General features: G+C 34.7%; 1 protein-coding gene across 1 annotated transcript; it reads left to right on the top strand.

Annotated features, from left to right (window-relative positions):
• Positions 1–19,644: 19,644 nt before the first annotated feature.
• On the top strand, positions 19,645–26,361 carry LOC110726170 (vesicle-associated membrane protein 727-like). The gene is made up of 6 exons (XM_021905628.1): positions 19,645–19,817; positions 20,217–20,431; positions 20,518–20,719; positions 20,853–20,973; positions 25,670–25,732; positions 25,876–26,361. The coding sequence occupies exons 2-6, from the start codon at positions 20,242–20,244 to the stop codon at positions 26,017–26,019; spliced, it is 720 nt and encodes a 239-aa protein (XP_021761320.1). The 5' UTR covers positions 19,645–19,817; positions 20,217–20,241; the 3' UTR covers positions 26,020–26,361.
• The last annotated feature ends 401 nt before the right edge of the window (positions 26,362–26,762 follow it).

Below are 26,762 nucleotides of genomic sequence, written 5' to 3'. Positions count from 1 at the left end.
GATCACAGTGGGGTTCAAGCTAGTGGGATTTTAAGGCTTGAAAATATTCCCTACAGTTTTTGGCGACTCCACTGGGGAGGATTTCTATTTTAATTCCTGAATTTGTTTCGGCAATGATTTAGAATGAGTGGATGAGACTCGAAAAGTTCTAAGTATTCCATGTGCGTAATTTTGATTAACATTATTGTCATATGCATAAAAAGTTTCTCATTAGAAAGACCATCCGTAATGAGTCAAAAACATAGGATTTTACACGTAGGAAATTTGAGAAATGTCTTTCACAACTAGGACTGAAATAACACCGCGCGAAACTGGAAAATTTTATCGAGCACAGAAAGCTGCTGAGGCATGTGGGAAGTAGCGTCAGGGGCCAGAGCTTGGCGCCAAACTTTTAGCCGTAGCGCCAGACGCCAGTATTGGCGCCAGGCGCTACAGTTAAAAGTTGGCGCTAGTCTCTGTTTGCTGGCGCCAATTTCCCCCAATACCGAGCCAGAAATATGCGTTCTAATTTTGACCGGTTTTTCGTATTGTTTGCTCGATCCTACTTCCTGACTGAATTTTTTCTCACTTTTCTGAAACCCATATGTGTTCTACATATGGACATAACCCTCTGGGAATTCATGCTCCATCTACCCGATTGAACGCTCCTGGCAACAAAGGGTACATCCGAGATGTTGAATTCACCAAACCATGGAAGCGAGTTTTTTCTAAAACTCGCGGTGTCCCATCCACTCGCGCCAACCCTTCACGGTTAGGCTTCCACGCGGTGCATCCGGACAATTAACCATGGACCCTCTATTGACTAAACCATATCCCGAACTTTAGAGAACTAGAGCCATGGTTAGGTTGCGAACTCATTGCATCATATTGTGCCTACTTGACTAATTGCGCATTATTTGTTGTGCATGTATTTTCTATGTTTCTCTTAACCGTTTGTTGATTTGTGTTGAGACTAAAATTAATGACTTAAATAACTTTGCCTAATTAATCAATTAATTAATTAATTTGAGTCAATAAAGTCTTTTTTTTTTAATCGGAATTGACCTAGTACGACTTTAGGCATACCCCAGTTGACTAATAATACCGAAAACAGTCCCAGACCGAAGCTTCAATATTGGCGCCAAAGTCTGAGCTGTAGCGCCACGTTATACTGTGTAGCGCCAGACATTTACTAAATTGTTTGGCGTCAATCACCATAATGCGACGCCAATCCTGTCGCTTGGCCGACAGTTCAGATTATTGGTCGAGTCATCACCTAATGTCTAATTAACCAGTTTGCTAATTAATTCGGTTAATTTTCGCTGTCAATGACACCTTGTTGAGTCATTAATCGAGTCTTGGTCACATAGTCTAGCCACATGGTCATGACACGAGTCTTAACGCACCATCTACACTCACTAGTCTTAGCACACACTTTGAGTACATCACCATGACCATGTCTTAGGTCCATGCATGAGTCGGTCTTTCCGTCATTTGAGTTGGGGGTACCTTCTATTCCTAATCCTTCATATCCCTCCATCTAAATCTTCTTCATATTCTATTCCAATCTTTCTTCACTTCCTCCATCCATTGCATGGTGGATAAAGTTTGAGTCAAATAATTAACAATAAGTATCCCCAAACTCCTTTTCCACAGTACTTGGTCGAGGAGAGAAGGGCGATTAATCAAGGACAACCTCTTTATTCAAGTCTCACTTTTTGATAAACCAATTCGTCAAAAGAGGAAGGCTAAGAAGATAATGGCAACTTAAGAAGAAGTCAATGATCTTAAGAACCAACTGGCTACTGTGACTGAGACACTGAAACTTCTCGCACTTAGGATCGATGATCCCGTGAAGCAACAACAAATGGACCTCATGCAAGAGAGCCTAAGCAAGTTGTCCAGCGATTACAAGTTTCAAGAGCTTACATCACAAGGGGTCTCGGTGGACAAATATCTTCTTCCGCAGAAGTTCAACGCCAACGACATCCCAAAATTCAGAGCAATTGACAACCCTTACTTTCATTTAAGAGCATTTGAAACAATCATGAGTATCAAGGGTATCGATAAGAAGGTCTTCCCTTCTCTGTTCCCACTATCTCTCGAAACTGTTTGCCAACAATGGTTCTTCTCCCTTGACAAGGAGAAAACCTCCACTTGGGAATCAATAGTAAACGTTTTCGTTGATAGATACAAGTGCAACATTCAAGTTGAAACTTACCATAGACAACTTGAGATGCTAAGACAAAAAGAGAATGAAGGCTTTACTTCTTTCTATAATAAATGGAGGGAAACTTCCGCCAACATGATTGAGATCCCCACCGAAAAGGAGTCTGTGAGGATATTTATCAAGAATCTCCAAGAAAAGTATTCAAAGCACTTAAAATATCAACACAACTAGAACACTTTCAAGGCCGTTTATGACATCGGAATTGAAATCAAAGACGACCTCGCAAAGAAAAAAGCTACTAACAATAGTAACCACGGTGGCTGGAAAGGAAAGAAGAATGACAATCCTTCTTCTTCCGAAAACGCCCACACTAGTAATAATGTTAGTACCTTTGACAATAATGATGTCTTAGCCATGGACAATCAAGGATCTAGAAAGAAACCCAGGCGAGAGTTTACACCCATTGGAATGACCAACGATGCTGCTTTCGATCGTCTCTATGATCGAGGATTAATCAAACCTATTGGCCCTACCGAGGATCCAACACCAGAAAATCGATCTTCAAGATGGAATCCAAATTCCTATTGCAAGTACCATCGAGGAAACGGTCATACTACTGATGAATGCTACAGGTTTCAAAATCTCATTCAAGACCTCATAGAAGAAAACAAGGTCCCATTGCCTCTAGCTAGCGAGAAGACTGGGTGATGATGAAGCGAATGACACAAGACAAGAGGCGAGTTGCAACGACAAGATTTTATGGCCTCTTTTTCTATTTCTTTTTCATTTTTTTCCTTTCCACAATAAGTCTAGCATAGGCACCTTTTCCTTTCCTTAGATTAATTTCATAGATTCTTTATTTTCTTTTAATAAAATGAGCATTTATTTCCTTGCATATGATCATCGCATTGCAGTGCATTAAAAAAAAATCCATGTCGAATCAAGCACAAGGTATACCAATGATTTGAGGCACCCCTTGTAGCCACATCATATCTCCTTTCACCTTTCGAATATGCAATCCTCTCTTCATAAACCACTTTGAGCCTCGTCTAACGATAGACCTTTCTTTTTTCAACCTACATCTACCTAACCTTGGGATGGGATGGTGTGCAACTTATGCAATTTTTTTCAAAGAATAAAAGCTTGAGTACTTCAAAAAAATGAAATAGCAAAAATAAGCAAAAATAAAAAAATAAAAGTGTACAAAAGGGCAAGTGTTCCAATGTCTTTGATATGAAAATGTCTTCGATATGAACACGTCTCAGATTGCGTCTCTTATCGAGTACTCGGTACCGTGCCTGAGAAACATGAATGCCAAGTGAGTGATAGACCGCATGATCGAGATTGCTCACACTTATAAAAATGAAATAAATTCTAAAACAAAAGAAAGAGCTAAAAAAAACAGTAGAAACTCAAGCATGAAAATATAAAGATTCAAAAGCGAGGTTGCACACCTTAGGGGCTTGTCTAGGGTCTTGAGCCTTTATCCCCTTCTTCTTCAGCCTTTAGCCTAACCGCGTTACAACCCTTAAAAGACCTTTTGAGGTACACACACTTGTGCGAGGTTCGGCTAGAGCTACGTTCGGCCTGACTCCTAACGGATACGTAGGCAACCTCACATCGAGGTGCGGCCGTAATAAACATGCATTCATATTCACATTCACACACTTACACCATGATCATATCAAGGGATCTCCAATGCTCATCCCTATTCACTTAGAGCTAGACTTGGGGGCTTGATCCTTATATCATTAGCTTGTCTAGCCTAAGAGTCACCACCGTTTGACTCTTTTCAATAATATATTTTTTCCCACATACTTAGCTCTTGCGGCTTAACTTTAGTGTCACTTTCACACACAGCACAGATTCATGACCAAATATACTTGCCTTAGGAACCCTTTGTCATGAAATCTTAACACAACGCTGAAGCATGCCTTGTCATATCAACATCACTCATCAATCATAATCGTCATTGCATCACGAAGTATAAAGTGCTTAGCCTCCATGCCTAAGTTACCCAAATACTTTCATCATTGAGTCAACCATTGAGATAGCCTAGGATGGATTAATCCTTGCACCTTGAGAGATAGTATCAAACAACATTTGACTAACTCATTCAACATGCATCTTCAAACTTCGCTTCTTCTTTTTCACGTCTTTCTTTTTCGGGAGAAAGTCGATACCCTCCACAAAATTGACAGAAAATTTTTGCTTTTTTGCATTTTTCGAGTCGCACGATCACATTACAATGCACACACGAGTCATGTACACATTGATTCATGTCGTGTCATATCACTTTGATTTGAGTCTAACACATGTGTCATTACACATCGAGTCGAGTCAACCTCGAGTCAGTCAAACATATCGAGTCAAGTTTATACCTTGAGTCGTGTCAAGTCGATGAGTCAAGCAACATTATGCCTTAGGTCAACCCTAATATAATTAGAGAAATTGACAAAGTTCTATAGTCAAAAATAAATACAGGTGCAGCAGAACAGGGAAGACCCTACTCCAATGTCTGGCGCCAGAAATATTTCAGCAGCGACAGAGCTCGAAGCCTCTCAAAAAGGTGATTTCGACCTCATGCAACAGTTTCGGGTTCCTTGGTACGCCAGTTAGCCCCTATAAGAAATTTGACATGATTAGCAGTCGGCTCGATTACAATCGTAGTAAGTGATTGACCTGACGAAAGATCGTCTCACTTAGCTTAAGCGCCTAAAACACTGGCTCATTACAATCGGTTCAAAAGCAAGCACTTAAACGACAATATTTCCAAATATGGATTGTCGCGCATTCTTGTTAAACGACAAAGTTTTTCAAAAATTGGATTGTCATCCCCAACTGACAATATTTCCAAAAATGGATTGTCGTGCATCTTCTTCAACGATAATTTTTCCAAGATTGGATTGTCATCTCTGGCAAAGTTTCCAAGCGTGGATTGTCGTGCTCCTTCTTTGTTTGGAAATTTTTTCCAAGTTCGGATTGTCATCGCTGGCAAGTTTTCCGAAATTGGATTGTCATACACCCGGTTCCCTATGGCAAAATTTCCCAAAGGATTGTTGTAGGTTTCTATTCATCATAAATTTCTGCAAAAGTTCCTCAACGTGGATTGTCATTCATTTCAGTAAGTGGCAAGTTTTCCCGAAGTGGATTGTCGGTCGACTCTTTTTTGCAAATGTTCCAAGACGCGGATTGTCAATTGTGGCAATATTTTCCTAAAAGGATTGTCGCATAGCGTTGGCAAATTTCCAAGGTGGATTGCTTTCAAGAGTTATATTCCAAGATGTGGATTGTCGATCGTAGCAAAGTTCTTATGAAAGATTGTTACGAAGCATTGGCAACTTTTCCAAAAATTGGATTTTGGCAAATTTTCTAAGATACGGATTGTCGCTTCATCGTGACAACATTTCCAAGGATGGATTGTTACGTGGCATTGACAAATTTCCCTAAATCGGATTGTCATACATCATACAAGAGTTGTGTTGGCAACTATTCCCAAAGAAAAAAGGATTGTCATCACAGCAAAAGCACCGACATACAGGTTCACAAGCAAAGCGCCGACGTGCTGGCATAGCAAACATTAAGAAGCAGTGATCTTTTCGAAGACTATCACAGCGGAAAGAGAAGATATCTTCGACAGCGTTCCCTAGATTGTGGAAAGTTGTCACAAACAGCTGAGGATTGTTTCAAGAGAAGCAATCTTCGATAGTGTTCCCTTAGACATGGAATATTATCAATGCGGAAGAGGATTGTTTCAGGTGAAGCAATATTCTAATTTTGAAGCAGTTACGGGCGTAGCGGTTTTCAAGCGGGATGGCATTCTCTAGCTTGCAGGAGGTCATCAAGGCAAATCGGTTACTTTCAGAGACGTGTGCTCGACGGTGCAAGATACGCGTTTCGTAACTCTTCTATCTGTTTAACTAACGCTAGTTTTGCAGGTATCGGCGTTACAAGATTGATTTAGTATCGCAGAACGTTCTGAATCATTCTCCGTCCCTATCGATACTTTGACTTTCGTTTTCGAAACTCGCGCTTCTCCAAACTCAGTCAAAGTGGGGGCTTCTGTAGACACCCATTTGTGTCTCCCCAAAACCAAACCCGGTGATGAGTACCTTTCACGTTGAATCATAATCGAATGACACGAAAGTGTGGAAAGGTCTAGTGTTGCGGAAAGTTTTGTTTCTTTTCTCTTCTCCCTGTTTTGGAAAACTTTATTTTAAGAAAACAGTCAATCCAGTTTGGTTGCTCCATGATATGGGTCCAATAGTGGTATAGTTGGATGGGGCTTGCAAAGACCTTTCCAACGATATATTATAAGCCCAATTCCGATGAATATTGAGGAAGTTATGGCCAATTTACTAAACTGGGCCCGGTTGAGCTTTATGTACGGCCCAATGATCTAGGGGAGGGCCTAATGTGATTTATCATTCCTAATGCAATTAGGAATGGTTTTAGTCTTCTAGAATCTTCTAGAAGGTTCTTTTCATTCCTAATTCAATTAGCATTGATAAGTTGACTTTGTTGACTTTTCAGAGTTTTAATCAACATCAAATAGCATTTTCGAAGAAATTATATTATTTTATCTTCCAGTATAGGAATTTATCAGATTTTCAAAAACGCATTGAAATCCAGTTTGGCGTCAAACCCCAGGCCTTGGCGCCTGGAACTAGGCTTGGCGCCAGGCGCTAGCCATTGGCGCCTGGCGCTAGCCACTGGTGCCTGGCGCCAGCTAGCCAGGGTTGGCGCCAATCCTGTTTTGCGATTGTCAGACTCTGTTTTGTTAAATTATCTTTTTTAGCTGATTTTCTCTATAAATATCGTATTAAAAACTCCGTTTTCATTCATCATCTATCTACCAACTCACCAATTCTCTCACTCTCAAGTATTCTTTAGCATTCGATTCTTTCTTGTTTTTTTCATACAAAATTCCGCATTCTCAAGATCTAGAAACACCTAGCCATATTCGAAGTTGCCTTCGCCCTAGGCGTGAAAGGTTTAATTTCTGAGGGTTTGGTCCCAAATCTCTATTTCAATTATTTAATTTAATTATTTTGATTATTATTTTTCCTTGAAGTTACTAATGTGTGTATTTTGTTATTAGAAAGAGGTACGAGGCATCAAAGTAAGTACTTTATTTAATTTATTGATATTATGATGTAGATATCATGTTTACATTGTTATTATGATATTCCTAGTATCATGTCTAGGTTAATTTTAATATTAAATATGATTGTTGTGATGCTTCCTATGCTCTTCCTAATATTTATGATTGTTAGTATCATGTTAGGGCTAAAGATTTGATTTTTATTTCTTAGTGACATGCTAGGGTTTGTTATTAATCTTGTTAGTATCATGCCTAGGATCTTGCTATTTTTATTAGAGTGTTTGGGATCATTGGTGATGTTGTCATTTGATCACTCTTTGTTAATTGGGAATTACGTGTTATACTTGCATTTTCATTCCATTCTTTATTTTCCTACTTTTCCTTTATCTATGTTTTCTTTTTTCTCCTTTCTTATCGTTTATTTTTCTTTCTTCTTGTTTTTGGTTTTTGGTATGTTTTGAGGCTTTATTTGTCACATTTTGTTTTTCTTTTGAATTGGACTATATAAAACCGATTTTTGCTTTTGATTGAATATCTTCCGAAATGGTATGGGTATACACGGTTTGAGAATATTCTTGGTCGACTATAGGATATGTGTATGCTAAGGTAGCATGTCTAAGAACTAGGAAGATCATGAAACCGGTTCTACTTGTTTGTGGCATATTGGTAGTTGCTTCCTATAGTCGATTTGGCACCTATAATGAGTTTTTTCTACATCCATGTGAGGTTCATCATTTTTCAAGCCTTCTACTTATCTTGCATGAGCGGCATGGATCCTTGACTATTGCGGGCCTAATTTTGAATCTTGACTCATAATTCTCAAACACGAGATCAAACCTTCTAGGGAAGACAAAGGCATCTTTTCGGGGTGGTAATTTTTCTTTTCTAGGTTAATTTTCTTTTTTTTTAGATCATTGGGTTTACATTTTCCTTCTTGCTAACCATTTGAGCCTTTTCCCTTCTTTTCAAGCCACATCTTTAGAACTTTAAGCCTTTTATTTCTTTTTGTTCCATTTTTGGTTTTTATGAAGCAAATGGTCATGTTTTTGGATTTTGTGGTATATAAGGTTGGATATTGGTTCTATTTGTAAGCAAGCTTGTCTTTTGTATATATTGTGAATAATGGCATATGAATGATTTGAAAAAGCCGTCCAAAGTAAAAAAGAGGCAAGGACATAATTAATGCAACGTTGTAAAAGCCGTCCAAAGTCATAACAGGCGAGGACAATTGCTTTGAATACATGTAACAAATATAGAAGGAAAAAAAAGTTGAAAATGAGAAAATCCAAAAATATTTTGATGTAATTCTTTTCCTTTTCAAGCATTGAGAACAATGCTTCCTTTAAGCTTGGGGGAGAAGCGTTTACGCTTTTTGTATATATGCTTGTGGTTATAGCTTTGAATAAGCTTGGGGGAGTTAGTTGGTTTTTGTTTGGCAATTGCTTGGTTATGAGGAGAAGGTTTGATCACCCTTTGCTTCACTAATTAGGAATACCGCCAAATTTTAAAATTTTAAGCCTACCCTCGCCCTTTTTGCCCTTACGTTACAACCATTGGGAAAGACCTTTCGACCTAGAGGTTAAGTTACATTTCGAGGGAGGGCATTATGAGTTAAAGCCTAAAGAGAGCGGATGCATAGTCAAGACGTCGAGTAGCCCAAAAATGTGTTCTTTTCCGGCTCCTTCGAGAAGCTATTGAGATGCTCATTAGAGGGAGATTTGAGACTATAGGAAGAACGCGGTAAGATCGAATGGGATGAAGGTGAATTGTGATAACTAGTTCTCTATGCTTAGAATACTCTATGTTTCAATCAACCTCGGATATCTTGAAACGTGCATACCCCTCTTTGCTTAAGAAAGATGTTTATTCATTTGAAATGTAGTCATTTTGTAAAGTCCAATTCGTAAAGGTTTCAATTTTTCTTTTCTTTCTTTTACTTTCTGTGGTTTTCCTTATGTATGTTGGTGGAGAGTTATAGGTTAAGCTCTTAGGAAATCTTTAAGAGACCTCACTCGTCCTCATAGGCGACTTTGGGGTTTAAAGGGCTTGTTGTAGCTAAAAACAACCATGATTCATACGTTAGTGAGTCTTAGTGTATATTCTCGTCTTATGTCTTTCTTTTTCTTTTTGAACAATTCTTTCATCCTTATTCTTTCTTGCTTTGTTTTTCTCGAGGACTAGCAAAAGTTTAGCTTGGGAGAATTTGATGAGTGTCATTTATGGAACTTATTTGGTTTTCTTTAGGGTGAATTTCATGTTATTCTATAGCTCTTTTCCTTAATTTTACTCTTTATTTCTTTAGTTTGAATTTTCTTAGTTGAATTTCTATTTTTATGCATTTCTTGGTTTATTTTGTTATTTTCTCTTTTATTTGCTTGTTTTCCTTCATTTTTCAGTTTCAGGTCGTTATCCAAGATTCCCGAGGCCTCTTCCCAAGTTTGGCATTGAGGATGCCTAATGTTCTCCATTTGAAGCTCAATCATGGAGAAGTGCAAGTTCCGAAAGACCTTAGGCCGTGCATTCAAGTCGTGGGGGCATGATTTCTCGTGTTGAACCCACAAACATGGAGATTGGAAACTGCAAGGTCCCGTGTTTATCAAGAGCATTGAGTGGAAAGCACGAGGAGCGTCAACATGATTGTGAAGAGGGATAACCTGTTCCCAAGCGCGGGCGTGCACGACTATAGCGCGACCGCGCGGCCTGGTGGCGCGGGCGCGCCTGTCTGGTTCTCTGTTCTGTACCCAGATTTACGCGGCCGCGCTCTTCCTTCTAGTTTGTCGTGCCTGTACGAGTTTATTTGGGGAAGATCTAACTAATTTCTCTTTGTTAATTTTACTATATATAGATTTTCATTCTATTTTTAGAAAAAAAAGGATTAGAATAGAATTTTGGGGAGAATCAGAATAGGAATTTTTGAGAGAGAAACTCTAGATTGTAGAGAGAGAAGTTCTTGACTGAAGATTGATAATTCTAACATTTTCTCCATTGAATTGAAGCAAGTTTGTTGATGAGTCTATTTTATATATATTTTTATTCCCCGTCCCAGGGTCATATTTGTGCTTATTTGAGCTCTGCGGAGCTGTTTTTATTACTAATATACGTTTTCTAGTGTTTTGGTAGAGTTGGTATTATTTTGTAGGAATTTGCAGATTTATGACAATTCCCAAACATATTGAGCTACTACAAAGACAATGGAGTCAGATCGTATTTTATGACCAATTATTTTAAGCACAAGAACGAGTTAGAGGAATTTAGTTCGGTGATCAAGGGCTCAATACGTGATAAGGTCCAAGATTTTACGAGTTATTATTACGGATCAAAAGGGCCCAAGCTTGCAAGTTCAAATGTGGAGTATTGAAGCAAGGCGTGAAGTATGCTCCTGCTTTGATTAAGCCGGTTGGGCTTTGTTACAAAAGGCCCACTTTGTTTTCAAAGGCGGTATTAGTACGTAGGACTTTGGGGGTGGTTAGGATTTAGGAAGGGTAATTTGATTAGGATTATAATTTTTTACTCTTTAAATACTTTGAGGAGGTTAGTCTTTACGTGGCTTTTAGTTAGATTTAGTTTGTTTAGATTTTCATTAATTAATTTTAGTTTAGGACTTGTTTGGCATCATTTTTTGTTTTTTGTTTCCTGTTTTTTTGAAAACTAAAAACCAAAAACAGGAAACAAGAAAAAGGTGTTTCCACTTTTTTGTTGTCAGTTTTCATATTTGTTATAATTCTAACAAGTTTAAATAATTTTTGATTTATTATGTGACATATATCATATACTTTTATACAACAAAAAACCAAAAAATAGAAAACCAAAGTAATGCCAAACGAACCCTTAGGGATTGTTTGGCATCGTTTTTTGTTTTCAGTTTCCTTTTTTTAAAAAAAAAAACTAAAAACCAAAAACAGGAAACAAGAAAAAGGTGTTTCCACTTTTCTGTTGCCAGTTTTCAAAATTATCATGATTTTAATAAGTTTGAATAATTTTTGACTCATTATGTGACATATATAATATGGTTTTAAAAAACAAAAAACCAAAAAACTTAAAACCACAGTGATGCCAAACGAATCCTTAGTTTATAGTTTTAGTTTTTCTTTTCTCTTTTTCTCTCTAACTTTTCTCTCTCTTCCTCTTAATTAAACTCTTAGAATTATCTCTGTTTTATTTCTCTCCCTAAACTCTTGGTTTATGCAATTTTATATTTCCTTCTTTTGGTACTATCTTTTCTCTCCTTTGTTACTTATTTTATTTGCTTTGATCCTTATCATGTCTCCTTTAATTGCTTTGTTTAGTATAGATTTAATTATTTGTGAGTAGTTTCCTTTCTAGGGTTTATGGGGATCCATAAATAATATGAAGGGGTAATTTATTGTTGTTGATTATCAATGCTTGATTAATTTCCTGTTGATTGATTTAATGCTCTGTGACTAGATTAGGCCTGATCTTTTATGCATGAGTTTGACAATATTGATTCAAGATTCGAGATATGAGAATTTATGTTTAGATCTAGTTTCAATAGGCAGGTTAATTTATAAATGGTTGTGTCGAGATTCGAGAGATGAGATTTAATACCGGTAAATTAATTCAGTGATTGTAATACGCAGCGAAAGCCCTTTATGATCTGATTAATTTATGCATTGATGATTGATTGTTATGTTTTACCCTGGAATATTGTTTATTGGTGAACCTATGCCCTAGGTCTTTTATTCATTGATTTTCTCTATTCTTATTCTTCTCTACTTTTACTCTCCGTAGTTTAGTTTCCTTTCACCATAATATTATTTTATTACTTAATAATTTAGATTGCTTTAATTAATTAGGAATAGAAAGACCAGTTTCCCTGTGGATTCGACCCTACTTCCCTATCTGCATTAGTTAGAGGACTTATGTATTACTTTTGATTGGGTGATACAACTTTAGCCTGTCATTTGTAAGGATTTCTTTTACTTAAATGCAATCTTTAGCTTATCATTTCAATTGTTTTGTTGATTGTTCAAGTTTGAATTGAATTTGTGATTAGATTAGTTTTATTGATATGATGATGATGAAATTGTTGATTAGCTTAGTTTTGATCTTGATTTCTATGGATTGTGAGTAGTTCTCTTGCTAGGGGAATGGTGAAGCATATATGAGTAATGGATTGATGCTAATTGGGGGAAATTGATGGAGTTGATGTTGTGATTAATTAGTTGATTGATTAAGTGCATGTGTGTGATTAATTGAAGAGTAGCTAACTTTGATTGTTACACTAGAATGCATTGTAAGCTAGCTTTGATACGTAAAATTGATTTGTGGCTTGCTTTTGTCGATTGAGTAGGTTTGCAAGGTTCCTAGTTAGAGTCTCTCGTAGTTGACGCTGCTTGACCTCTAGGAGATTAGCCTACCATACTCTCTTGATTGCTTAATTGATTTTCCCTCGCAACACTCGACTTAGTCATCTCCAATCCCAATTAGCTATATCCATTCCGAGTATATGCGGATCCTAACCCTAATGATTGATATTATTTGATTTCTTCTTGATTGTTTGATTGTTTAGAATATACACACCTTACTTCATTACTTCGAGATAGCTTAGCTTTGGCATTAGCATTCATCTCCCATTCCTAGTGGTTCGACCCTCGACTTACTCCTATGCTAGGTATAAGGGTGTGTTGAGAGATTACAAATTTTGTTTTGACCGAGGGTAGATTAGTTTTCAACGACCTAGTCTCCGCCCTAGATTACATATTCTCCATTAGTTGATGCAACTATATTGGGATTTCTGGTAAGTTTGACAGTCACAAAAGGACTGCAAATGCGATTAATGGATGTAGTGACTGCGTATTTGTATGGGTAACTCGATACAGACATTTACATGAAAGTCCCTGAAGGACTAAAAATACCAGAAAATTACAATCCTAGACAATTACTCTCTATAAAACTAAAAAGGTCACTTTATAAATTGAAACAAATTGGAAGGATGTGGTATAACTGTCTCAGTGAATACCTTATGAGAGAAGGGTTCAAGAACAACCAAATTAGTCCCTGTGTTTTCATAAAGCGATCAAAATCAGGATTCGCTAACATTGCAGATTATGTTGATGATTTGAATATCATCGAAACCCTAAATGAACTCGAGAAAACTGCAAAATACTTGATGGAAGAGTTTGAGATGAAAGATCTTGGGAAAACTAAATTTTGACTTGGATTGAAAATTGAGCACTTGAATCATGGTATTTTTGTCCCTCAATCAAACTATACAGAAAAAGTTTTGAAAAGATTATTCATGGACAAAGCAACTCCAACCAACTTCCCAATGGTTATTCGTTCTTTGAATTTGAAAAACGATCCATTTAGACCCCGAGAAGAAAATGAAAAAATTATGGGTCCAACAAGTACCATACTTAAGTGCAACTAGGGCCTTAATGTACTTAGCTAACAACACTATACCCAACATAGCTTTCTCTGTGAACTTGTTAGCCAGGCACATCAATGCACTGACATATAGTCATTGGAAGAGAGTGCGACACTTAATCCTGTACCTACGAGGGACACAAGACCTTGGTTTATATTATCAACCGAAACAAGATGCTGCTTTCATTGGGCACGTAAAACACTAGATACTTATTGGATCCTCAAAAGGCCAAGTCACAAAATGGATATTTATTCACTTATGGTGGCACTGCAATATCATAGAAATCAACAAAGTAGACATTGACCGCGACATCATCTAATCATGCAGAGTTGATAGCTCTTGATGAAGCGAGACGAGAATGTGTATGGCCGAGGTCGATGATCGGTAATATCCAAGAAGAGTGTGGAATGAATGTAATAACAGAATACCCAACCATCATCTTTAAAAACAATACATCATGCATCGCTCAAGTAACTGAAGGATATATTAAGGGAGATAGAACAAAACATATATCCCCAAAATTACTCTTCACACATGATCTTCAAAAGGATGAGGAAATAGATATCCAGAAAATTCAGCCTTGTGACAACCTTGCCGACCTGTTCACCAAATCACTTCGTTCGAAGAAATTTGAGCAGTTAGTTCACAAAATCGGAATGCGACATCTTCGTGAACTATGCTGAAATCAGGGGGAGTATTATATGTACTACACTCTTTTTTCCCTTCGATCATGTATTTATCCCATTGGGTTTTTCCTGACAAGGTTTTTAACGAGACAGTTTATCAAAGCATATAATACAATATTGTTGTACTTTTTTCCTAGCTATGGTTTTTATCCCATAGGATTTTACCTTGCGAGGTTTTTAATGAGACAACATATACCTTTTCTGTATGAGTTTGGGCATTCAAGGGGGAGTGTTAGAAGAAAAGGTAAATGTCAAATTACCAATTATTAATTAAATTTTACAATGCTCATATAATTCCAAATACTTGTGAACTTATATGGCTTTATATAAGTATGATTGTACTATTAGTATATGACTCATGGTTATATATAGAATGTTATGCAAGCAAAATTTACAAAGCAATACTACTACACTATAATTTCACCTATCTTCTTTATTTCTCTAATCAAAACATTATATCGGTAACACCATAACAAATATACTTAGTATAAATTTTGTTATTAGATCTTTTAGTATCATTGTGTTAAGGAAAAATTGCGGAAAATAAAAACAACCTTTAGGCAATTATTTTTTTAATAATACAACCTTTTGATTAAGTCTTAATAATATAACCTTTGGGGGGTATCAATTTTAAACAAGACAAAACCGTTTGCTATCCTGCTTTTACAGGTTTCCATAACACGTGTCACAATTTTATTGGTTTTGTTAATTTATTTAATTAATTTATTATTAATATTATTAAAGATTTTTTTTTTAAAAAAAAAAAAAATCTAAGCACCCAGCCACCACCTATCCCTCCCCCCAAATGTACAACCACCTCCCCTCCCCACTCCACCACGCGTAGCGACTGTATAGCCGCCCTCTCTCCCTTACCCTGACCTCCCCCTTCCCCCGTGCGCCACCCAAGTACGACCAGGCAGAACCCTAATCCCCAAAATCTTACCTCCTCTTAGTTGGAGCGTTTTGCGCAGCTGTTGTTCGATTTGGATAGAGTGTTTGATGTGTTTGGTTGTTCGAATTGAAGCGTTTGATGAGTGTGGATGAGAATCGGTGATTGCGGGTAGAGGTGTGAATTGGTTGCTGTTGTTTCGTGTGCTACTGAAGGTAAGGTGTTGGTCGCGGTGGAGCTGGTCGCGGTAAGTCGATGAAAGGGGAAAGGGGTGGTACGACATGCGGTGGTGGAGCTGGGCGCCAGCCGTACCGTTGTCGATAAAGTTTTCGTTGCGTGTGGGGGAGGGGGAGCTAGAGGAGGTGGCTGGAAGGTGGGAGATATGGTGGCTGGCTAGGTCGGGGAGAAGAGGAGGATAGGTGGGTTTTTTTTTCTTTCTTTTTTTTTTTCATTTAATTTGCTAAAATAATATTAATTACAAATAATGTCTTAATTAGGAATTAATTTAATTTTAAACACTTTATTTTAAAAGTTAAAATTATTTTTTTAAATTAATATTCTGACCAATTACATGACAACATGTGCCATGGGTAACCGGTTTTAAAGGTTACAAGTTTTTTGTCTTGTTTAAAATTGACACCCCCTAAAGGTTATATTATTAAGACTTAATCAAAATGTTGTATTATTAAAAAAGAATCGCCTAAAGGTTGTATTATTTTCCGCAATTTTTCCTTGTGTAAAATATACTAGATGGAAGCCCGTGCGATGCATGATTTTTTTTATACATATCTGAGAAGATTATTTTCATAATGTTAAAAGATATTTTTTATCATAAAATTTAAATTCTAAATAACTATTCGTAGTTTTATACTCTATTTTAAAGTATCTCATTATCATCGGATATTAGGATTAAATTTTTAATGTGAAAAGATATTATTTTGTTTTTTAAATTATATATCCTCTTTGAACTTTTGTTTGTATAACGAAAATGTGTTGTTCATCTATACATATATAGATATAGAATCACTATTTTTCTTTCACAAACAATAACTTAGACCATCATTATTCTTTTCCCTCGTATCAACTTTATACGATGTAAAATTAATAAATTAAACCCAAAACTATATGGTAAAATAAAGACGGTGGGAGAAATTGTACGAAAATATGAATTTATAAATTTTTAAATAGTTAAATGAAAAATATATACCAAGAGTGTTGCATTACTGAAATTAATCTAATTGAATAAAATTAAATTTTTATAATGAACTTTCATTATCACATTTGATTGCTTGATATGAAACTATTACTCAATCAATCTTTAGAATATAGAAGTTGCCCAAAAAAAATTATAATAAGATAAGTAGTATACTAATATCATGATTTTTTGAACGAATGAAGCGTAGCATGAGCATAATAATGTGTACAAATCATTAGTATCATCCCTAATGAAAAACTAAAGTGTTAAAAAGTTAATCATTACTCTGCAAAATAAATCTAGAAGGTTGATATAAACCTCAACCTTTTATGACAATATTAATTTCCATCCACCAAAATATTGAAATCAATGACCCAACCAATGGTGAGCTAAATAACGTTTATATGGGGTGAGTCCAATAGTGAGCTAAAAAAAACATTTATAAGGGTAAGTGGACTGAGATGGGAAGTCAGTGATGAGCTAAATAAACGTTTATATGGGATGAGTCCAATGGTGAGCTAAAGAAACGTTTATAAGGGTGAGTGGGAATGGGATGGGAAGTGCCAGGTTTATATAGGGTGTTTGACTTTAACTATGTGCTATCATGAAATTCATGATAGACTTTATAAAATTCTATCAAGAAAATCATTTTTTTTTATTCTCATATCATGATAGACTTCATAAATTATACCTTGTAAATCAATTTTGTTTAATTTTTTTTTTGTATTATCTAAAAATGAATAGATTTGTTTTCTACTTATTTAATCTTTAGATTATATTATATATATTCTGTTTTTTAAATTATATTTTGCTATGTATGGAATATCATAAATCAATTACCCTACTTTATCATCTATTAATTAAATTCTCAAAAAAAAAAAAATATTTTTTTGCTTTATATCCAAAAACGTTTATGTTAATGTATGCAATATCATTGTGCTAAATCAACCTACTTTATCATCTATTAATTAAATTCTCAAAAAAGTCTATTTTTTGTTAAAAAATTTGTGTTATATTTTTAATTTACTTATCTATGTTAACTTACAAAAATTATCTAATTTATTTTAATTTATAATAATGCTTGAATGTAAACTCTCAATCGTTAATTTTGCTTATGTGCCAATATATTTTTTTAATTCTAAAATAAACTGTAAATCTATTTTTTCATTGGTCGAAATAATGACTTTGCTTATGTGGCGCTCCAAATGCTCTTGAAAAATGCCTACTTTATTTATATATACTAGATGTAAGCCCGTGCGAAGCACGATTTTTAAATATTTCATTTTGTATATTTTTTTTTGTAATTTCTTAACATTTTTTGTTTTTTTTTCTATTCTATTATTTTAACATTAATTTAAGGTAAAATATTTTGTTAAGTTTTAAATTATTCTTTTTCAAATTTTACGTTTATATAGAACTTGAATTTATAAATTGAAATAAATATTATCTCATTCATCGGAAAGTTAGATAAAATCATTAAACCAAAATATATTTTTTAATTTCTAATTATTTTTTAAAATAATATAAATCCTAATGTAAAAGGTAATATAATTTTTTTTTATTCATAATTTAAATCTTAAATTACTATTTTTTGTTTTTAATTCTCAAATTTCATTTGTTAATTTTTTCTTAAATGGCGACTGAAAATTAAAATTCTAAATTAATATATAAATATAATTTTTCATTGGTCGAAATATTACTTTTGCTTATGTGGTGTGCGATGCACGAATTTTTATATACATTTTGTATATAAATATATTTTGGTGATCTCTTAATTAACATCAAATGATAATTTATATTTTTTAAATATCAAAATATAATTTTTAGTTTTTTAAATAATATATATCCTAATATCTAAAGATAATTTTTAGTCTTGTAACAAATAAAAATGATAAAATTTAGTGTTCTCAAATAATTAAAATCCTAATAAATTACTATTCGTTGTTTTTACCTACATGACAAAAATTTAAAATTTCTTTCGTCATTTTTGTTTAGGTGGCGAGTGATTTTTTTAATTCTAAAATAAAATAGAAATCTAATTTTTAATTGGTAAAAAATATGTCTTTTCTTATGTGGCGCTCCCAATGCTTTCCAAAAATGCCTACTTTATATATATATATATATATACTAGATATAAGCCCGTGCGATGCACGATTCTAATAAATTATTTTATTAAATACAGTATAACATATTGTATATTTATGAAGATCGTTCAAGAAATATAAATTTGAATAAAATTCCTAATATCATAAGATAATTTTTTTAATTTTAACATTATATGTCGTTATTTTATATATTTAATGTGGCGCTTGAATTAAAAATCCCAATCTTTATTCATTAATTTTGCTTAGGTGACAATTTAAATTTTTTTATTCAAAAAATGAAAAATCTTTTTTTTATTGGTTAAAATAAATCCTTTGCTTATGCGTTTTTTTTATATACTCGTTTTGTTTTAAAATGTTAGTATCACTTAAAATCTTTTAATTATTAAAAATTTGGGGGAATCTTCTAAATTTCTCTCTAACATAGTCATATGAGATTTAGTTTTATCCGTTTCGATGAGTACATAATTAATATGTAATCTTTATAATATTTGCTAGGGAGAGATTAAAGATAGTTGCGATCAAAGATTTGCATCCATATATGTAAAAAATATAATTATTAGTTTTTTTTTAAAAAGTTTAAATTTTAATTATTTACTATTCGTTGTTTTTACATGTGTGGCAAAATTCTTAAATCTTATTCGTCACTTTTTTTCGTAGGTGGCGAGTGAATTTTTTAATCCTAAAATAAATTATTAATCTAATTTTTCATTGGTCAAAATAATACCTTTTCTTATGTGGCGCTCCAAATGCTCTCCAAAAATGCCTACTTTATTTATATATATTAGATTAGATTAGATTTTCTCCGTTTTCTTTTACTTGCAACACTTCCCTAAAAAGGAAATATCACAATACTTGCAACACATTATGAAAGGAAAATTACTTTAGGAAAAATTATACTAATTCCTTATTTAAAGCACATGGGCCACTAAATTACACTCCTAACAACCACTCATCTTATTTTAAAGTTTATTATATCATGTTAACCCCAGCTTTGTTAATTAACGCGCAAAAAGGTGTGTTGCATCTAAAAGAAAACGGAGGAAGTATATCTCAAAGAGATGAAATGACAAAGCTACCCTTATTAAATAAAATGACAAAACCATCCATAATTTACAAATTCATAAACTGCGTGTTCCTCGTTTCTTCCTCTTTGGATCATTTCCACGTTTACGCTTAGTCGCTTCATCCCTCCTCTTTCTCCTCCATTGAAGCGTACTCTGAGATCGCCATTAAAGCGTACTCTGAGGTCTCCATTGAAGCGGCTTGTGAGCTTTATCTGCTCCATTGAAACAGTTTCCGACGTAAGTTGTTTTTTTAAATCATCGAACTTCAATTTCGCATTCTAGGGTTTATCATCAATTTAATTAAGTACAGTCAATTTAGGGTTTTCCTAAGGTGGATTATTAAACTATTGGTAAATTTCTAAATTTATGAACAAATTAAACCTGCGATTTTGTTGCTAGAATTTTTCTATTCATTTTTTTGCCAGAAGAAGTTATCGTTATTGTCGAACCAACTTTGATAATTCAGTCAATTTTTGTTGCTAATTGAAATCTATCATGTTGATCATTTATTTGTAGTATTCTATGACATATTTTTGCAAATTTTAGTTTGTTGTGTTGAATTAAATGATCATTGTTGATCTAGATGATTGGTTGTCCCAGATATCCTGAATGTAGATACTTTTTGTGTATGTGTAGAATCAGTTGAGATTGTATTTCGAAGATGAATCAGAAAGGATTGATTTACAGCTTTGTAGCGAAGGGAACGGTGGTTCTAGCCGAACATACTTCGTATTCTGGGAACTTTAGCACCATAGCTGTCCAATGTTTGCAGAAATTGCCTTCAACCGGCAACAAGTACACTTACACGTGTGATGGCCATACATTCAACTTTCTCATTGACAATGAATTTGGTAATATTGCCTGAAGTGTGTTTGTGCTTTTTTTGTTTGATATATCCTTGGAGAAAGTTAATTGTAATGTGTTGAATGTGTTTTAGTGTTTCTTGTGGTTGCCGATGAGGGTGTTGGAAGGAGTCTTCCTTTTGTTTTCCTGGAGCGGGTGAAGGATGATTTCAAACAGAAGTATGCTGGAAGTATTAAAACTGGTGATGCTCACCCCCTCGCTGATGAAAATGATTCTGATGATGATTTGTTTGAAGATCGATTCAGTATTGCTTACAACCTTGACCGGGAATTTGGGTGTGTATAAACTTATCATTTTTGTATTATTGTTTCTTGGCTTCATTTGGTTCATTTTTAATGCATGGTAGTTGCCAGTTGGTGAACCACCATGGTAGTGGCTCTTTGTAACCATTATTTCCTTTGAATGCAGGCCTAGGCTTAAGGAGCACATGCAATATTGCATGAACCATCCTGAGGAAATGAGTAGGCTTTCCAAGGTGAAGGCTCAAATTTCAGAGGTCAAAGGAATAATGATGGATAATATTGAGAAGGTAGATACTTTACACTTTAATTATATCATGGCTATTTTTTTCCTCTACCTTTTAAAAATAAGTAATTGAATGCATTTGAAGTCGAAAAATATGGTACTACCCTTCTTTGAATAAGTAGTTTCATGGTCTCTAACTTAGGATTGCTAGTTTTTACGTAGATATTTATAATAAGCCTATTACCAGGTTGCTAATGAGCTACTTGTGAACTACTCTAAAGCCGGCTCAAGTTCGGCTTGAGATCTTAACGAGCCAAACTCAAGTTATCCTTGGCTTGGTTAGAGAGCTTGTAAGCAAGCTACAGATTTCTACTATTCAAAAAAAAAAAAAAGCAACAGATTTCTTAGTTTTAAGTATTTTCTTTAAAGTTTATTGACAAACACTAAAAGTTGCTGTGTGACTTAGAGAGTTAGAGTCTCACATTGGTTGAATAACATAGGATAAGGGGGCTTATAAAATCTAACAATTTTGACTTTTGAGTGATGATAATTACCATTGATCCATTAAAAAGTGTTCTACTTACATTGTATAATATGTCTACAACATGGGCATTTTCTATTCCCAATCCATTGCCAAAAATGTTGCTCCCATTTTACACGTCATCTATCCTTCCTTGAATCCCAATATCCTCTCATGAAAAAGCTTGAAAGACCTCATATACTATATCAATGGAAGAATATTATCCATTAACAGAGAAATTGAATCTTATTCTCAACCAAATATTACTTTAGTGATAAAAGGGCATACTAACCCTTTATTAGTTTTCTCTGTTCTTAAAACAGATAATTGTAAACCCCAAAAATTCTCTTTAATTCTTCACCCAACTCTCCATATAGTCTTTGAACCCCTTCAATATATATATATATATATATATATATATATATTTGCATTTTCAAGTGCTAAAGCTTCAACTTTGTGGCACTAGGTTTTTAACAATGGTGATCCCCTATGTTACTTGGACTCAGATGAAGTGTCAAATTAGACACGGGTGTCCAAGCATTGGACTCGCCCATTTTCTTGATAAAAGTTGTGTTTTAAGTTAAAAATGAAGTGTCCAAGTGTCGTGTCCAACACGTGTCGTGTCGACACGGACACGTGAGGTAAATGAAAAAGTCCGAGTAACATAGGTGATCCCAGTTCTCTGCTTCTTTTCTCTTTTTCCAACAAGCTAGTCACCATATTTAGGCTTTCTCCAATTACACCAGCTAAACGTCTTACCAGCAAAATTTTATTTGGCTGAATAGCTGAGATACTGAAAATGAGTTACTTATTACTTGTGTTAGAGACTTAAGAGTCCACCTAGGCTAGGAAGAATGGGGAGGAAATTAGGATTAGTTATTTAAACAATGTATCTGTGACGTCATTTGGGCATTAACTTTTACTACTTTATGCCTGATTAAGCTTTGCTGTTTTCGGCCTTGATCAAATAATCTTGGACTAGTCTATCAAACTTGGGCTGAGTGGGGTTATTGATTATGTAAGTTGCGATCTCCAAGTTAAGCTGCTTGAGCCCGTACATATTTGGTCTAGGGGCAAACAATATGAATTGACCAAAGTGGAAATAAAATGAGACAAACCAAATCTAGAAGCAATTCTAATTGAGTTGAAAACTTAACCTATAACATTATTTAGGAATTGTTAAGATGGTAGCGATTATATAGTACATACATGGGTTCTAGATTTATTTTTGGTTGGAGCTTAGGCTTGTGGATGTTATTCCATTTCTGTCCTGTCCTGATGTGAAATTATGGTTAAGTTGTTAAATTACTTAATTGTCTTGAGAATATATATTAATAACAAATAGTCTCAGCTCTCTAACTGCTGTTTACACTAATTGTGTAGAAAAGAGATACAATAAGGCCCCAAATAGTGTATTAGCATTTAACAGGCAAAATTTGATGACCATATTTGTAGATAAACGTATGATTACCAAACATCTTTATCAGCCAAGAATCGGCAAAATAGATAGTTTTTATCTATGACAAGAAATGAAGAAAGCATATTCTCTTGCAGATTATTTCATCTGCCTAAGCGAAAGATAGTTAACCACCCCCCACCCCCCCCCCTCTTTTTTTTTTTTTTTTTTTTTTACCAACCTTATTGTATGTTCTTTTTTGTTTTTGCTGTGTGTGTGTGCGCGCGCATGCGTAATCTTCTTGAAAACCGGTTGTTTAAATTACAAGTTTTTGAGATTTTCCAAAACCATCTCGCTTCTTTACATTTCATTGAATTAATGGATACTCCATCAATTTTCTTTTAAATGCATCACTTTGATTAGCATATTTGCCAAGACACAACTTTGAACATAAATTTCTTTTATTGCCTATTATTGAAAACTATTGAAAAAAAAAAAATAGAAATTTAGTAATTAGACATTTATTTATTATATATAAAATAAAAAATATAAGTAAAAGTTAGTACTTGAATAGTGCACAAGTTAAAGTAATGCATTTAAAAGAAAACAAAGGGAGTATAATTCTATTCTATGTTATTTTAGTCTTCCATTTCCATACCCATGTTGGACACTTGACACTCCAAGTAGGTTATGGAAATATGGAATCCTTACCCTACACTTTAATGCTCACTTAATTATTTTGAACCAAATTATTGTAGAAGAAAAATGTAAAAAAGAAGGAGCTCAAAGAAGTGAAAGAAGAATGTGTGCTATGTGCGATATGTGCTCACATATTCTTCAAATAAATAAGCATTTCAGTATGATTTCAATCAAGTGATTTTAAAATTTGTTATGTTGTTGTAAGTTAGGATTTATTCAAAAAGTCCCGTATAAACAGGAATATGAAAAAGTCAGGGTCATGTCAAATGCTTGGACATGTAGCCACAATGCCACATGACATTCATACCTGATTCTCTTTAACATTGACTCTATCTGCTCATTTCCTTTTACTGCCTCCTAGTGCTATTAAGATTATCCTTTTTCCAGCTCTTGATCCGTAGAGTTTCATTTCATGTATGTGCTTAAATTAAAGCATTGGACAAGTATGAATTTCATTTTTTATTTGATTTCAGAAGATACTGAACACTTTTACTTATTCTGATGTTTTACTTGCTTACATTGAACTTTGTTGTATAGTTCTCTGCTTCTGAAAAATTTGTGGTAATTTGAAACCAATATAAAAACCTTTAGGAAGAATTTTTTTAAATTTTTAAAAGATAATCAATTAAAATATTTGATCCACCTTATTTACTACCGCAGTATATGCCTTGTGCATGATACGTTGCAGTATTAACCATATTAACATTTGAAAGTTTACCAACTCATACAACAGAGGGACTATAGCGTAGGGAAGATTTTGACATGACATCTTACTGCTTCACCCTCTTTCATCTTATGCGAGTTGGAAGAATGTTTATCCTTTTATTGACATCAATTGATGTCCTGATTTTTCTGAGGCGCTAAAGGTAATTCAGGACAATTATTACACTGTCAATATTTTATGAGCCTATGTGTCTTTTAATGGGTCATTTTGATCTATTGAGTATTTAGTTGTTTCAATAGACATAATGAAATGTATGATGTTGCATATGATTTAGCTTCAAGTTCCTATGATCTCTCTTCTAAATGTATAATAGGCTCGCCTACCTTCAAATTCAAAGGGCAATTATAATTAAAAATTGCCACACATCTACATGGCACATATTATTGACCTTTCATCTACAAATTCATTGACAGTATGGGTTGTAGTATCTATTTGCTCAATCCATATGGTGAACTGGGACTTCATGCACTTCAGGAATTTCCTAGTTTCTTGACTTACTGGTTCTCTGACTTTTCTCAATGTGTTGATGTGATCTCTATTCTGAAAAAACAGTGTTAGTGTTCTAGGTGATATAAATAATAGAAAGGAAAGGGAGAGTAAAGGAAGAAGAAGCATTTGAGCTCTTTCATTTTCGTTACATGTTGCAAGAAAAAGAATTTGTATGTTATCCTTGGCCTTCTTGCTGCTGTTGGATGGCGAAATGGCTGAGTGAATATCTTGGCTTGATCAACATGGTAAATAAGAATTTTGCACACGATGTAGGTGATTCGCATCAACAATTGAAGCTAAGCAGTATTCTACCTACTTTTGCAATTGGCCCCCATGTAGTGATTCTCCCATTAGAAATTTTTTCAAGGTTCTGGGAGCTAAGCACTGTAAGCAGTGGCCTACCTACATTTGCAAAATTGCAGTAGCCTACCTGCTTTCTGTTGTAACTGCTTTTACCCAATGACAGGGGAATTATGATTAGATTTTGTTATCTTTTGCTGTCATTGGGCAACATAAAATTATGCAAAAATCTGGAAGTTGATCTCTGTAAATTTAGGAAGAAAATAACCCAAGGAAAAGAAATACAAGTAATTAAATTGTACTGATTACAAAAATGCTATGACTTGCTTATGATTAATGATTTTATAGAGATTTCTTCCATTGTATAATGTTGAGTTTATGAACTGTTTACTGATTGTATAAAATTCATGCTATGATACTATGACTTCCATCTGTTTAGATCAATGCATTGAGTACTACTGTACTATATGCAGAGTCTGCAAACTTTCTGCTCTACCTAGACTACTTTTCTGATTTCCCCCGTCCCAGGATTCCCACTACACATCTTTCTTTCTCTCAGAGGGAGTTGAGTGGCATGGATTATCATTGTTTCCTTGATATTTCATCATTTTATTTCTTTTTGATCCTGTTAGGTTCTGGATCGTGGGGAGAAGATTGAACTCCTTGTGGATAAGACCGAAAATCTTCAGTTTCAGGTATGTTTAAGAATTCTTATGATTGTCTTGTTCTTAATTTTTGTTGATATAAAACTTCTCTGACCATCTTAATTCTTATGACTGTCTTGATCTTAAATTTTGTTGATGTAAAACTCTCTCTGACCATGTGCTTGTCTGCACAGGCTGATAGCTTCCAGAGGCAGGGCAGGCAGTTGCGGCGGAAGATGTGGTTTCAGAACGTTCAACTGAAATTAATCGTTGGAGGTTCCATTATTGCCTTTATCCTCATAGTGTGGGTGGTAGCATGCCGAGGGTTCAAATGTTGATACTTGACTATTTGGGGAGCAAATCAAGACTGGATCCTAAACTCCACAGTTGCAGTCTCGTAGTTACCTTATTTGACCTTTTTTCTCTCCTTGTACAAAACTTAAAGAAAAATTGACAATAGAAAGGGGTCATGAACTTGTGTATTCTGTAAATGAAGTAATGTGTTGACTGCTGAAATGTATTGTTCTGATGTTTACCGTAAGTTTTTAGAAGACGTTACTATCTGATGTTTACCGTAAGGTTTTAGAAGACGTTACTATCTGATGTATTTTTAATTTGTAATGTCTATGGTAGCAAATCTTGAATACATTGACAAATAAGAAGGATGAGCCATTTACTCATACTCTACTACCCCCGTTTCCTAAATCTGCAACAAATTCTCTTTTACATTTTCCAAGACAAAATTCTTAAGCAAAGATTAGTAAAAAAGGGCATGTGATTAATTAGATGAGATAGAAAATAGACACCACCACCCACCCACCTTGTAACCCAGCCTCCCACCACCACTAAGATGAGAAACCCCAAAACCCACCCAAGAAACACCACCACTACCACCAATCAGCTTGAACCACAACCCAAAACCCCCACAACCAACTCGACCAGCCACCCATCAACTCTCACCACCCCCCGAACGACCCACCCAACCAACCAACCCGACCAGAACCCACCCAACCAACGAACCCACCCAAGCAACCCGACCAACCGACTACCAACAAACCCACCCAACGAACAGATACAACCA

This window comes from Chenopodium quinoa, unplaced genomic scaffold, assembly GCF_001683475.1.
Source record: "Chenopodium quinoa cultivar QQ74 unplaced genomic scaffold, ASM168347v1, whole genome shotgun sequence".
Classification (NCBI taxonomy): Eukaryota; Viridiplantae; Streptophyta; class Magnoliopsida; order Caryophyllales; family Amaranthaceae; genus Chenopodium; species Chenopodium quinoa.
Note: the sequence above shows the minus strand (reverse complement) of the source record. Positions and strands in the feature narration are given on the sequence as shown.

What these genes read in the sequence shown, in the direction of transcription:
- LOC110726170 (XM_021905628.1), top strand. Translation starts at nt 20,242, where the DNA reads ATGAATCAGAAAGGATTGATTTACAGCTTTGTAGCGAAGGGAACGGTG. An exon ending in TCTCATTGACAATGAATTTG is followed by an intron (nt 20,432 to 20,517) that starts GTAATATTGCCT and finishes AATGTGTTTTAG; the next exon opens with TGTTTCTTGTGGTTGCCGAT. An exon ending in CCGAAAATCTTCAGTTTCAG is followed by an intron (nt 25,733 to 25,875) that starts GTATGTTTAAGA and finishes TTGTCTGCACAG; the next exon opens with GCTGATAGCTTCCAGAGGCA.